This window comes from Nicotiana tabacum, chromosome 23, assembly GCF_000715075.1.
Source record: "Nicotiana tabacum cultivar K326 chromosome 23, ASM71507v2, whole genome shotgun sequence".
Classification (NCBI taxonomy): Eukaryota; Viridiplantae; Streptophyta; class Magnoliopsida; order Solanales; family Solanaceae; genus Nicotiana; species Nicotiana tabacum.
Genome location: NC_134102.1, coordinates 133100230 through 133114601, shown reverse-complemented (window position 1 = coordinate 133114601; position 14372 = coordinate 133100230). Strand labels below are relative to the sequence as shown.

At 32.5% G+C, this 14372-nt stretch overlaps 1 protein-coding gene across 1 annotated transcript; it reads left to right on the top strand.

Annotated features, from left to right (window-relative positions):
• The first annotated feature begins 2229 nt into the window (after positions 1 to 2229).
• LOC107784782 (uncharacterized) lies at positions 2230 to 5729 on the top strand. Its single transcript, XM_016605965.2, has 2 exons — positions 2230 to 2578; positions 4657 to 5729. The coding sequence occupies exons 1-2, from the start codon at positions 2377 to 2379 to the stop codon at positions 5622 to 5624; spliced, it is 1170 nt and encodes a 389-aa protein (XP_016461451.2). The 5' UTR covers positions 2230 to 2376; the 3' UTR covers positions 5625 to 5729.
• Positions 5730 to 14372: the final 8643 nt, after the last annotated feature.

Here is a 14372-nt window from a genome sequence, read left to right as displayed (position 1 = left end):
GCCTCCCACCAACACTTTGACAAATCACGCCACGCGCGCTCGGCATATGTTGACGTCGAAACCAGGCTCCTGACCTAGTTCTCGAGGTGGGGAACCGCACCCGGCATCCAAGAAACGGCTGCGTCAAGAAAAACACTGATAAGAAAAAATGAAGAAGTAAAAACAACAAAAAGTAAAAACGGAATCATACTTACGTTTCATATTCCATTTCTCGGGAAATGGCATACTCTCAGCTGGAATTAGGTCTGAGGTCTTCACCCGAACAAACCGGCCCATCCAACCCCGATCTATATCTTCATCTATACTCGAGGTGAACGCCTTAGTGGTCCGGCACTGAAGCTTTATCAGTCCACCTCGATAAAGTCGAGGGCTATATAATCTTATGAGGTGGTCAAGGGTGAAGGGAAGCCCGTCGATTTTGCTCATAAAGAAACGAAGCAGTATCACAATCCTCCAGAAAGAAGGGTGAATTTGGCCGAGGGTCACCTGGTATTTCTTGCAAAAATCGATGATGACTGAATCGAGGGGACCCAGCGTGAAAGGATAAGTGTAAACACTCAGGTACCCTTCCACGTGGGTGGTGATCGCCTCCTCCGGTGCCGGCATCACAACCTCTTTGTTTTCCCAATTGCAATCTTTTTTCACTAGATCAAGAAGACTTTTTGGTATCGAGCATATATATCTCGATACCAGCTTACATGACCAATAACCGATGAGGGTTTCTCGACCTTAAAGTCGGAATCAATAACGCACCCCCCGGGAACAAGTTCTTCAAGGCGTGGCTCCACTACTGTCTTCTCGCCGGCCGGCCGAGATGAAGAAGCGACCTCTTTCTGCGGAACGATTTTAGATGTTTTGGCCATCTAAATTTTTGTGAACAAAGAAGAAGGGAGATTGAAGTATTTGGTGTTTTGAGAAGAACAAGCAAAGAAATTCCAAAACCTGGAAATAGGAAGCTTTGAAGAAGGCGAAGAACTGTGTAGATTGGAATGAAAAAGATTTGAAGGTAAAAGTTTGAAATAATGAAGAAGGGGGCTATATATAGATTTCACAGCGACGGTTCAAAATTGGCAGTGGCCGACCATCGACTGACACGTATTTAATGCCTTGGTAACTGGACCGACGGGACGTTTGTCACATACGTCACAATCGGGCTCGTTGCAGACGTCAGTATTCATCTGGTCAAAGGTTGAAAAATCATATCGTTTCTCACCACCTTCTTTCCGAGAAACAAGGGGACTATCTGTATACGGTCAAAACCGAGTTTGCCCTTCGTGTGATTAATCAAGATTGGAGCATGATGGACCGAGGTTCATCATTATAATATCGAGCGGTGATGTGAAGTTGGGTTGTCGAGTTCGAGACCCAGAGACCGATCAATACCAAGACCGGCCAAGATTGAGACCGAGTCAAGATCGAGCTCAAAACCCCGAGACCGACCAATACCGAGACCGGCCAAGATCAATACCGGGTCAAGGAGCAAAAAGTCGTTATAGCCGCACTTTGGGAGAGAATCTCGGCGGAAATCACAGCTTGAATCAAGGAAAAGCTAATTAATTAATCTATCATGGGATCCTCACTATGTATTTTTAATTATATCCAAAGTAGGATTCCCCCACTATATGAAGAGTGGTTATCATCTGTACAAGGACATTGATTCATTCACATTCAGATTTACTAAGATTTCCATTACATCTGGCAAATATTATCCTTTTTGGGCTTTGATATTGATTCATCTTGTTCTTTTATCAATCTCTCTCTATTCAATTTGGGTTTGTATTCATTCCTTTTATAATTAATTTCGATATCCATTTACTTATTTTTTTCAATTTGTACCAAATTATACCACGTATCCTTAGAACTATGTATAAATTCAACTCTATCCGTTTTTCGGGTAAACAGTAATAATATTTACTCCATTTAATTTTATGTTAATTCGAATTAGGGGTCGTCGCGGATTTGTGGGATATTTCGAAATAAATTTTAGATTACCTTCATCCCGTGATTAATTGGAAGTAATAGCTAAAACCAATACTCTTATTTTTGTACCAGAATCTTTGTACTCTGTAGCTTATCTCATATAATAGGTGAGATTGATTATCCAGGTCATTATTCTGACTAGTAATCTCAGATTATAATCTTGAGATATCTTGATTTTGAACCAAATGACACATTAGTAATAGAAATATTGAAGTAGTGATTGAAAAAGTAATTTGATAGAGAGATTGTGTTATCAAAATTTTAATTTCAATGTTTTGGTAAGTATATAAATAAATTTAAGAAACTTTGCTATAAATTATGTTAGAACTTTCAGAAATGAAAAGTGTGTAAGAGTACAAACACTGCATTTACCGAGTTTTACACCTTTTGTGCATCATGAGGATACCTCCAAAAACTCCTCAAAGTATCTCACGCGCCGCCGCTATCGCCACCTCCACCACTCCATTATCACCGCCCATGTCTTCTGTCACCTCTGCTGAATTCTCGGGTTGTGGGTCAAGGAAAAGACCTCCACCCGACCCGACCCATGTTCCTCATCGTGGTTCTTCACAGAAACAGAGACCAACTTCAGCATTGGGTGAGCAACCTCCACCCCGAACCCCACCCCTCGATCCCACTTTTTTCCATTTAAAGGTTTTAATTTTTTAATTATTTTTCACTCGATGTTTAATTTTAATGTAGAATAAAGTATTTTAATCTGACTCGGTATCTCGTAAAATAATTTGACTCGAACACCACCCTTATAAAAAAGGTTTTATTTCAAAATGACTATGCTTTAGTCAAAGTTTGACTTTATGGTTTCACTTTGTTTGGCATCATTGACGGGGCTGGAAGGTTATAAAGACATGAGACTATTAGTTGAATTTTATCAAAATCAAACAAAATCAATTATATCAATTTGGATTGGTTCGATTTTATCGATTTTTTTGGGATTTTCGGTTATATGAATACTATTTCACTCTTATTTTATTAAAGTTATAGATAAAATTTTGATAAATGAATATATGTTTAGTAAAATCAAATAATATATTCTATTAAAATATTCTTATGGGAGAATTATTTTTAGTAACACATGTTAGTTATTTTCTTAGTCGTCTAACAACAAGTTTTTATTAATATACGCTTTCAAGGTTAACCGAATTTAATAATTAAACACAATAATTAATATGAAACCTAAATAATGATATGATCTATTTAATTTTAAAATTACCGATAAAATATCATTTAAATTCGAAAAATATATAAGAATTTAATAGATCTTGGCATATGAATATGGAAGACACTTGATAAGAAAGTAATAATACAAATCATTATTTAATGTAAATAAAAATAGATTACTTCATAGTTCTATTAAAAATTACATCCATGAGAGGATCACAAATATTTTTTGATATTTTTTAAAGAAAATTTTATGTAAAATCTTAAAAGTATATATAAGAATTATATATTTATATGTCGATTTGGTTTAGGTTTTTTACTCAATACCAAACTTAATCGGGTTTTTTAATGGGAAAATATCACTTTTAGCGCGCAACAGAAACTATTTACTTCTGGTAGTCGCAAAATTGTACAAAATTTATATATTTTTTATACAGAAATGTATATATATATATATAAAATAATATTTTTTCGGCTATTATTTTTAGAGCGGTTATATAATGTCCTTTTCTCTTCTTTTTTAATCCATTTGGTTTTGCTTTTCGATTTGGTGTAGTTTTTTGTTTCGGTTTGAACACCCCTAATAAAGGGCATGGAGGCTGGATTTCATTTTTTAATAGTACTGTAAAAAAAATATTAAAAGTAATGCCATAAAAAACTGGTTAGCATGTTAAGCCACTATTGGAAGAGAAGAGCAGGGGTGGAGCTACTATAGTTGAAAAGAGTGTGAAGATGTGAAATAATACTGGAAAAAAATTAGATGAGAGAGAGATTGTAAGATGATGTTTAAGTATGATTTAAGCCCTGAAATTATCAATCCATGTCTTCACTTACTCTAATAATAGATTTTTAAGGATACTTTGCTGGAGTACATTTTGTCTAGCTATTAAGGGAAAATTGAACTGTTTAAACTGGATATATACGTTACTTAAACTATGTGACTAGTCGCTAAACTTTAGCTGTGTGTTACAGAGTTATCTTGCTAGTGCTTTTTTGTATTGCGTGGAATTTGGCAGTATCCTCAACCGCGGGGAATTTGCAGCATTTCCTTGGCAAGTAACAGTTGGTGTAAGAAAGAAATAACCTAAACATCTGGTGTTACAGTTTTGTAAGTCCCTTGTTTTCTGCATCACCAATCATATAATATGGTATAATAAGCCGCCTTAGCTGAAACTATAATGTGGATTCGGTCGCAATCATTTGGCTTCAATAAAATCAGGGCTGAGTCCTGCTGCTATTCGTCATCCCAAACACAATCAAGAATGTGCATTTAGTGGCGCGTGTATACATACATTCTTTCGAAGTCTTCAGAGGAGGTAGATCCACATATAACTAATGTGCATAATCAAAGATATATGGTGGTATGGGTATAATTTGCGATGTGACTCCACATGAGGACCTCCTCTTTTAACGACTCCATTGTTCTTGTTTCAACTCGTTGGTTTGGTGATTAGGTTACTCTTAATTTGGTCCTTTACATGTGTTAACCCCATGCAGCTGGTGTTCAAGATCGTGCAACATCATTCAGACCATCAATTAATCAGTCCGAAGCATCAACCAAAGCCAAAGTATGTAAGAGAAGTCCGGTGGAAAAAAGTCAGTCGGGGCAAATTAATACTTCACCAGCTATGCAGCCACAACCAGGATTAAAGACAGAATTAAAGGCCGAAATTGAAGATGTTACACCTGATAGTATTCAAGGAGGTAATGGTGAAGGTCCTCCTCCTCATACTACTGGCATTCGAGGGACAATTGATAGTCCCTCGATACAAGAACTGTGCACGACTAATGGTGCTCGGTTGGATCACAAAACAAAGAAAGAAGCTGATTTAAGTAATCAGCCAACCTGCAGCATTGATGCGAATTTCCTTCAACAAGTAGCGGTTGCTTTTAAAGAAGTAAAAGCAAACCAAGAAGAAAGCACAAGATTGGTGAAAGAAACAGTTAGCTTGAATCCAAGTCTTGAACCAACTTTTCTAGCCATCCGAGAAAAACACGGTGACATTACAAAGGATTGTCCTCTAGAGTCAGGCCAAATGCTGAGTTCTGTTCTAGAAGTTATATGTAAAGTTGTCCAAGAACTCCAAAAGAAACGTTTGACTGATGTTGATCGTAATGTCTTGAACTCCTATTACTTGGTAGTCAAGGATGCTGAGAAAATGAAGGTGAATGTCAACTGGTTACGAGCTCGACTTGATGAGATTAAAGATGCAGTAAATTCTATTGTCGAGACAAAAAATCTCAACGATGAGAAGAATAGGCTTGCAGAACTGATTGAAAATGAGAAAAGGGATCTGGTATTTATGAAAACTGAATTGGAGAAACTTAAGGTTGAAATTGCAACAAAGGAAAGTCAGCTTAATGTGGAAACACTGGTGAATCAAGAGCTAAGCAGTATGATTAGTAATCGGGCTCTCGAAATTCAGCAGCTTCAAAACATGCCCTTGATGGAGGCATTTCAATAGTTCTAATGTGTCGAAATGTTTTCTCTACTCTCAGAGGGGAGGTAAGGTTTGAAGTTTATGAGTTCTGAATTCATGCTGAACTTATAGTTTGTCTTAATTATTGGATTCGCAATTAAATATTTATACATATTTTATGAATTTTCTAATACAAATACAAGTTTTAAGTAAAAGTTACTGGGTTTGCCTGCAGCTAATGCTCTCCCTCCGCCCCTGTCTACTCTTAGGCTCTTAGATTTTCCCTCTAGCTCATTCATAGTTACGTGCTAAGGGTGATTTTTTTATTTTTAGTTATGGTTCAGATATCTCCCCAACTTGTTTGGGAATTAGGACTGAGCCGTAATTATTATTATTGTTGATGTTGTTGTTATGGTTCAAATAGCTCATCGAATCCAACTCTCACATCTCATTAGTTGGTGCGAGAATTTTGTTCGGATACAGCAAAATGTTCAAGGGGGAAATATAAGCATTTTTGCTACCACATGCTTGCAAATTCCTCTTTTTCTTCTCTTAACTTACTGTATTTATGGCTGTTATGTTGCATACGCATGCCTTAGCAGTAAAGATTTTTTGATAAGTGGTACTAGCGACATTTTGTTAAGTGCCGACAGTGGCGGACCCAAGTGGTGGCTATCGAGTTCAACTGAACCCGCTTCACAAAAAAATAATACTGTGTATATGTATAAATTAGGATTAAAGCTATGTAAATTTTGCATAAATATTTTATTTGAACCCACTTGACAACTACTATTTTACGACTAAATTTATATATTTCTAAGATTGAACCCGCTTGCATAAAATTCTGAGTCCGCTACTGAGTGACGATATACACCGCACAGAGGAAATTGGGTTGTGAGGTTAGTAACTATATTCAACAATTATTTGCCAACATTGTTCCTAAGCCCTACTGAGTAAAGGGGGATGTGTTTAGTCTCAAGCATCTTCGTCAATACTCCATTTGCCCCAGTTGGCGGGTTTGGGGGGATAATTAGTATCTTGTTGATTGTTAACTTTTAAGCATTAACGGTGTAGAGAATTTTCGGTTGATCAGTGTATTTTCACGTGTAGCAGATACTTGGCATTATTTTCAAGGTTACTAATCCCACTTTTTATGACCAGAACTTGCAATTTTTATTGGCTTTCTGTGTCTTATGAAATGGTGTGGCTACTTTCTTTTGAAATGTTAGAGCTTAAAGGAAGACATAGGAGTTGTCTGTGGTAAAACAGGAGGATGCCAACACTTTGTGCATTCTCCCCAAAGGAAGTATGCTTCATTAGATTAACCTATTCAAAAAATTAACAACCAAGTGCCAAAACAAAATGAAGTCCTTCTTCCATTTTGTTTTGTTCTTAGCTAAATACTAGTACTCCGTAATTGATTCTAAGAGATTGCAGGTCATTTACTACAACTTTCCGCCATTTGATTTCAAGTTTATCTTCTCTCTTTTTTTTTTGTTTACTCGATTTTATGACAATGGTATTCGAGTGAGCTTGTACGCACTTTAATTATTCCATCGGGTACCTTATGCGTTGCACCGAAACAAGTACCGAATAACTCTATTTTTTAAAATTTAGACAGCCGGATAGAAATCACGTAGTTATTTATTCTTTTATCTTTGTTTATTTCGGTTCGCGTTTTTAAAATAAAATTTCTTTAGTATTGGTCTAGAAGATTCTATGATTACCCATCTCTATCAAATTAAATAAATGGTATACTTTTCTAGCATGGCCAGCTTGAAACGACTGAGAAGAATGCAAGTTGTCAAACAATTTCATAATTTAGTGTTGTAATTTTCTTCATTTAGTTATCACAAAAAGTAGAAACGTGCAGACCCTTTTTAAAGAAAACTTTCAATTGTTGGAATCTACTGTTGTCCATCTTACTCGAAGCTATATAATACATATGGCCGTTATAAAATCACATTCTCAATTTATGTGATGGTATTCGAATTTGGAGAGTCATACGGATTATATTTTGACTGTAATTTTTATATATGTTTTTTAAATATTTTGAATTATATTGTCACTTATAGTATTTTTTATATAGTTTTCAAATATGTAAATTTTATTTTTAAAAACTTAAAGATTTCATGTCTAAATACACGGTAAAACATATGTCACATAAATTGAAATAGAGAAAGTATGATTTTCTCCACACTAATAATTCGAGATATCAATGGTGCTCTATTTATACATCACCAAAAGCATGCTAGGTTTAAAGTTTGCAAAATTTTTGGGTTCGAACTTTGTAAATAGAGAAACTTATGATAGGGAGCACTTTCTCGTTCAATAAATCATGCTTGACGCGAATCCAGATTAGTTGGTTCTGTTGGTATCGGATACGATGGTTACACACAAAACAAAATTGCAAATTTCTGAAAGCTTATTAGGAGAGAACCGCAGCATTTGTTTGTTAACATACGTTCTATTAGCTAGTTTTTTGATTTGATATTTTAAATGCATACAGTTTTCTCCTCTTGTACAACATGTATTTGTCTTTTGTTTTGGGGTCTTGAATTTTCTTTTCAAATATATTTGGTGGGATTAAACTTTTAAAATATAAGATACGGGACTCTACATAACATACTTGAATTGACGCATAAACTCACCAGGACTAATAACATAATTTATGTGACAATTTTCTTAGTTGCAAAATCCCAAGAAATGTAGTAATACATTTAGTATAAGTGGGGACTGGGAGTGCAGATCTTGCTTTTATCCTATTAAATTATTATTAATATAAATTATTTAGTATTTCCATGTTTTATGTAATCTTTTCAATATAAAAAATTAGAATCCTAACCAAGAAGTTGGTGATGTTGCTAGAAAAACAAGTACACTTTGCATCTTAAAATTCATTCCATACAGTTAAAATGTAAATTAGTGCACGGTGATTAGTACGACAGGTAAATGGAAGATTACAGTTTGATACATTTGAAGTTCTTTTAGACCATCTCCAACCCAACACTATTTTTGAGGTCAAATGCTGTTTTAGTGTAAGATTTGGGGCATTTGCATCTATACTCAATTTTTGGGTCACCGTTTAACTTATACCCGTTTTGCATAAAAAATTGCAAGTGTACACGCTTTTCGGGTAACTTCAGACATACGGGCCTGAAATAGTAAAAATTTATGTCTAAAGTTTGAACTTCAGAATTTTTTGCCTGAAGTATAGCCTTATCAAAGCCAAACTTCATATATTTTTGCCTGAAGTTTGACTTGACTTGCAAAGGCAATCATACAAACTTTAGTTCATAGTGCAAGGGCAAACTTCAGTTCAATTGTGTATGTGTGAAGTTTGAACTTCAGAATTTTTTGCCTGAAGTGTAGTCTTATTAAAGCAAAACTTCAGATATTTTTGCCTGAAGTTTGGCCTGACTTGCAAAGGCAATCAAACAAACTTCAGTTTATAGTAAGGGCAAACTTCAATTCAATTATGTATGTTTGAAGTTTGAACTTGAGAATTTTTTTGCCTGAAGTGTGGACTTATTAAAGCAAAACTTCAAAATATTTTCACCAGAAGTTTGGCCTAACTTGCAAAAGTAATCGGGAAAACTTCACTTTATAGTGCAAACTTCAGACAAATTAGTCTGAAGTTCTTCAATTTGTAGTCCAAACTTCAGGACAAAATCAGCTTGTTATATTTGAACTTCAGATAGTGCAAACTTCAGACAATTTGTAGTGCAAATTTCCACATCAGTGATATTTTGAGATTTTGGCAGCAGTTGAAGAACAATTCTGTGCATAATTTTCAATGATGAAACTGCACAACTGCGATCTTTACTTTTGGTTGGTCAAGAGAAAACGGTCAACTCAAAATCACTAGCATCCTTTTACACTATTTATCTCAAAAGCACAACCTCTTTGAAAAGGAAAAAAAAATAATGGGTTTGGTCAGATCCTAAATTGAACTGATCTTAGCCTCATCAGAAAAGAAGAGGAAGAAAGGAGCGCATATGTAAGGAGGAAGAAAAGGAGGCGTATGAAGTTGTCAAAATTAGGTATATTTTAAATAATTTTAAAAATATGGGTATAGGTTAAATGGGGGCGACCAAATAGGGCGCCCCGTGCAATGTTTACGTAAGATTTAGTGTTTTGGTGCTCCAACCCAACACCATTTCTTATATCATTTTGGTGTGTGAATTCATCAACACCATTACTATTCATCAATATTTTTTTATTATCTTTTATTATATAACATTTTTAATTTAACACATTATATATTTTGTAATTACTTATACTTTTATGTATTATCTTTATAATATTAATTTTATATTTTAATTTTGGTATATAATTTTAATAAATTAATTTTTGTATATATTACAACAATAATTTAGTATGAGAGCAACAAACTAATCTTGGAAGTTGAATATTCATGTAGAAATTAAACTAAGTTTTACCGTAATGTAATATTTATTTAATTATATCTTATCAACGATTTTATTTTTATTTGAATTATCCATTAATATTTATAATGTATAATATTTGCTTACAATTTATATTATTTAAAAATTTATGGTATAAAATAACTTTATATTAAATGGTTATATAAGAATGGAATATGAATTATATGGGATGAATATGTAAAAAAAAAAGATTTGTTTTATGAAATAAGAAAATAAATTTAAATAAAAGAAAATAATATAATATAGAAGAGAGAGAAGAATATAAAGGAATATTCTTTTTTGATGTAAAAAATAGTGTAATTGGTTGCAGTTAATTTGCAACATTTTGGTATAAAAAATGGTGCAAGGGTTGGAGATGCCCTTAGAAGTGAGTATTAAATATCTTTGTCTTTCTCTCTACTAGATTTTATTTGGGGTATTATCACTTTAACCCGCGCCAGACATACATAATGTATATATATACAAAAAATATACAAATTTTATATATTTTTTCAGCTATTATTTTTACAGTGGCTAGAGTGTCATTTTTCTATTTTCTATTTATTTCTATTTTAGATTCTCAAATGCAATTGAGAAATGACACAAAATCGCCCACAGTGATGCAAATAGTATTTTGAATGTGGTGAAATGTGAATAACTCATACATTTAAGTTTGTGTGTGGAACAAAGATTTATCACCGTCTTCGTTACATCACACAAATTAATCGCTTTGTTTTAAAATTAGAGCTTTTTAAGTGGAAAAATGATGAATATAGATTTTGAAAAATCGGAATATTATTTAATATTTGTTCGTACATATAAGAAAAGTTATATTGCTTTTGTGTCTTTTACAAACAAAACAATAAAAAAGGTATCAAGAAGAGTAAATTTGAGTTCATAGCACTTCTTACATTTTAATGAAACTTGTAGCTTGTTTGGTCAAGCTGCTTTTTATAGCTAGAAGTATTTTTTTGGTCAAAATTGCTTTTGTTTTAAAAAATTAAAGTATTTGGTCAAGTTTTTAGAAGGAAAAAAAATATTTTTTAGTAGAAACAAAAAAAAAACTACTAGTTTCTCTTTAAAATTACTTTTTTGAAAGCGCTTTTGAGAAAAAATATACTTAGAAATACTTTTTAAAAACTTGACCAAACAAAAATTGCTGCTCATAAGTATTTTTGAGACTAGTCTTAGGATACGCGCTTTGTGCGTGTTCACCGTGTCAATAAGTAAATAAGTTTTAAGAATCACATAATAAACATAAAAATAAAAATAAAATGTATAACATTCTAAAAATATATATATGTTGATCCCAAATCTATATCTTTTTTATATGTCGCCGGCTCACTACTACGGTAGACAATTGCCGATAATTGATTTTGAGTAACTTATGATATTGTTTAAACACAAAGATTAAACTTATGTGTGTACTTACAATGAAAAAAATATATTATAATGTGATCACATTTCATTTCAATTTTTTTGTTTTGTGCGGATTTAGACCTTAAATCAAATTCCATTCAAAATTATCAGTATAATTGTAGTTAAATTATGTTGAATTTAAAGTTCCAAAATATTAGGCAAATTCTTCCATATAAATATGTAAAATAATTAAATGTAGATTTATTTTTGAAGAAATAATTCAATTTTTAATAGGTATAAAAGTTAATATTTCGATCAACTTTAATTATGTGACAATTGACTGTATATAACTCATTCTACAAACTATTAGGTTGTTAGATGTGTTAAATATTTATGCTTTTTGTTATATTTATTTTTTTGATAAGTTTTTAGATAGAATTATTTTCTAGAACATCAACAATTATTTTTATTCTATGAGAACATTTATTTCAAAAAATAAATGCTCGTTGTTTAGGGTTCATGATATGCTTGGATTTTTTTAGTATCTAGAGGAAGAAACTGCTCATAATTATGAAGTTAATTATGTCTATCTAACATGTGGGAATTTTATTTTCTTAGTATTAAGATTATTTATGCTATCTCGTGATGTTTTACAAGACTTCTTAGGGTTTATGGATGGAAAAGGTTAGCGCTATAGGATAATAGGGATTGGAAGTTTGCATAGGAATCCTAGCGAGAACACATTTATAACTTGTTTGGCCAAACTTTTAAAATTAGCTTATTTTGAGAATTGCTTTTCTCAAAAGTATTTTTTAAAAAAGTGCTTTTGGTGAGAAACAGTTTGTGTTTGACTAATTAATTTGAAAAACACTTTTGAGCAGTAATTAGTGTTTGACCAAGTTTTTGAAAACTGCTTCTAAGTGTATTTTTCTCAAAAGTACTTTTGGAGCGAAGCTACTTTTTTCTGCTTCTCAAAAACTGCTTCTGCTTCTCCTCAAAAGTACTTTTTTTTCCTTCCAAAAGCTTGGCCAAATACCTCAATTTTTGGCCAAAAGTACTTTTGACCCAAAAAGCACTTTTGGCCCAAAAATATGCTCGGCCAAACAGGCTATTAAAATAGGTTATGCCTTGTGTGCAAAAAAAAATAATAGTTTTCCTAATAAATATACAAGTGTAGTCCTAAATATTAAGAAAATAAATAAATATCTATTTCTAAGTATTAAGAAAATAATTAAAATAACTATATTATTTAGTGTAAACTCTATTTTAGAAGGGTAAAAAAAGCGAACGATATTTGCTAAGGGCATTCGTGCTTTTAATATAATATAGATTAATTAGCTAAATACAAACTATTTCTTACCGAAACTATTTTTTTGAAAGTACTTTCGAAAAAAATACTTTTTAAAATAACTTAATTTTAGAAGTTTTGTCAATTATGCTATTATTAAACTTTGAGACACCATTCATGTCAGTTTGTGGAAAATTGAGGGGCATGAAGGATAATTTTGAACTCTTACATATTCCTCCCACTAGCCACTAAAATTTAATTTCCCTCCTTGTTTGACTATGTTTGTCTTTTACAAAAAACTGACTCTCTCATTTTCTCTTTCCTCTATTTAATCACTCTGTTGTCTTTCTCTTTAGTCACACTTTAGTGTCCAAAAGCTTAAAAAGCAAAGGTCACAAAGGTCTCTCATTAAATTCATCAGATAGTACAGAACAGGCTTTGAAGAGAGAGAGAAAACTAAGAAAGAAAAGGGCAATTGTACTAATAATAATAATCTGACAGAGACATTTTGGTACTTTAGGACTTTAGGTGCACCAAATGTCCCCCCAAAACCTCCAAAGAAACTAATTTTAGGAATTCTTTTATAAACCAACTTGTATCACTTGTTTTCACACGCCGTAACGAATGTAACTTGTGTCAATTGTATTCATTCGCGCAATGAATATAACTTGTATCAATTGTATTTGTTCGCCTGTATCAATTGTATTTGTTCGCCGGTATCAAATGTATTTCTTCGCGCGACGAATACAACCAAGGCAAGATAGATGAGTGTATACAAAGAATGCAACCTATATCGACTCAACGAATATAACTAAGGCGAAATACAGAAATACAGAAAAATAGAATGATCTCATTGAGAGTCGAACTCAAGACTTTCGCTTGTTGCTCTTTTGTTTCAGTTCAAAACAATTGACCTCTTGTTTCAGTACTACAAGTGGATTTGCTATAAAATTCAAATATAGCTATGAACAACAATTATCTAAAAGTATAGCTACAGTTGTAAATACAGTATATATGTTTATTGTGTCGTATAATTTTTCTATTCATATATTACTATATGATGAATAATGGTTCATAAATTCTTATAAAACAAACAAACATATATAAACATGATACTATATTTAGGACATGACTTTGTATATTTTTGATAATTTATATTTTATTCCATATGAAATAGTAATTGTATATATTATGAAAGTTTAATTATGGAGAGATAAATAAAAAATCAGCCCTTGTATTAATAGTACAAGTGTACTATACTATGATTTTCATATTGAGAATGAAGAATATTTCGATATGAAACGTTGAGGTATTTGTGCCGTATGATGAATTATGGTCCCCTATTTAAATTTTATCCCTGGTAGCTCAATGAGCTAAAGTCGTAATTAAAAATTATTGGATAATTTTTGTTTTTGCAGACAAATTTAATTCATGGGCTAACAGTGACAATATTTAAAAAGTGGCTCCAAAATGGCCATTTATGCAAATGCAAATTAGTCGGACATATAAATGTGATATAATGCTGAATTAAAAAAATATTTTCCGGATGTGACAAATCAAACAAACCCTTACATTATTCCTGACTTCTTAAACCCTTTCCAAACCCCTTAAATCCAACCCCTACATTAAAAATAAATAATCCTATTATTATATTCTACTTATATGAAGAAAGGTGGCTTCTGCTTACTTTAATTCAAAAGCTGAAAATTTTCTACTACT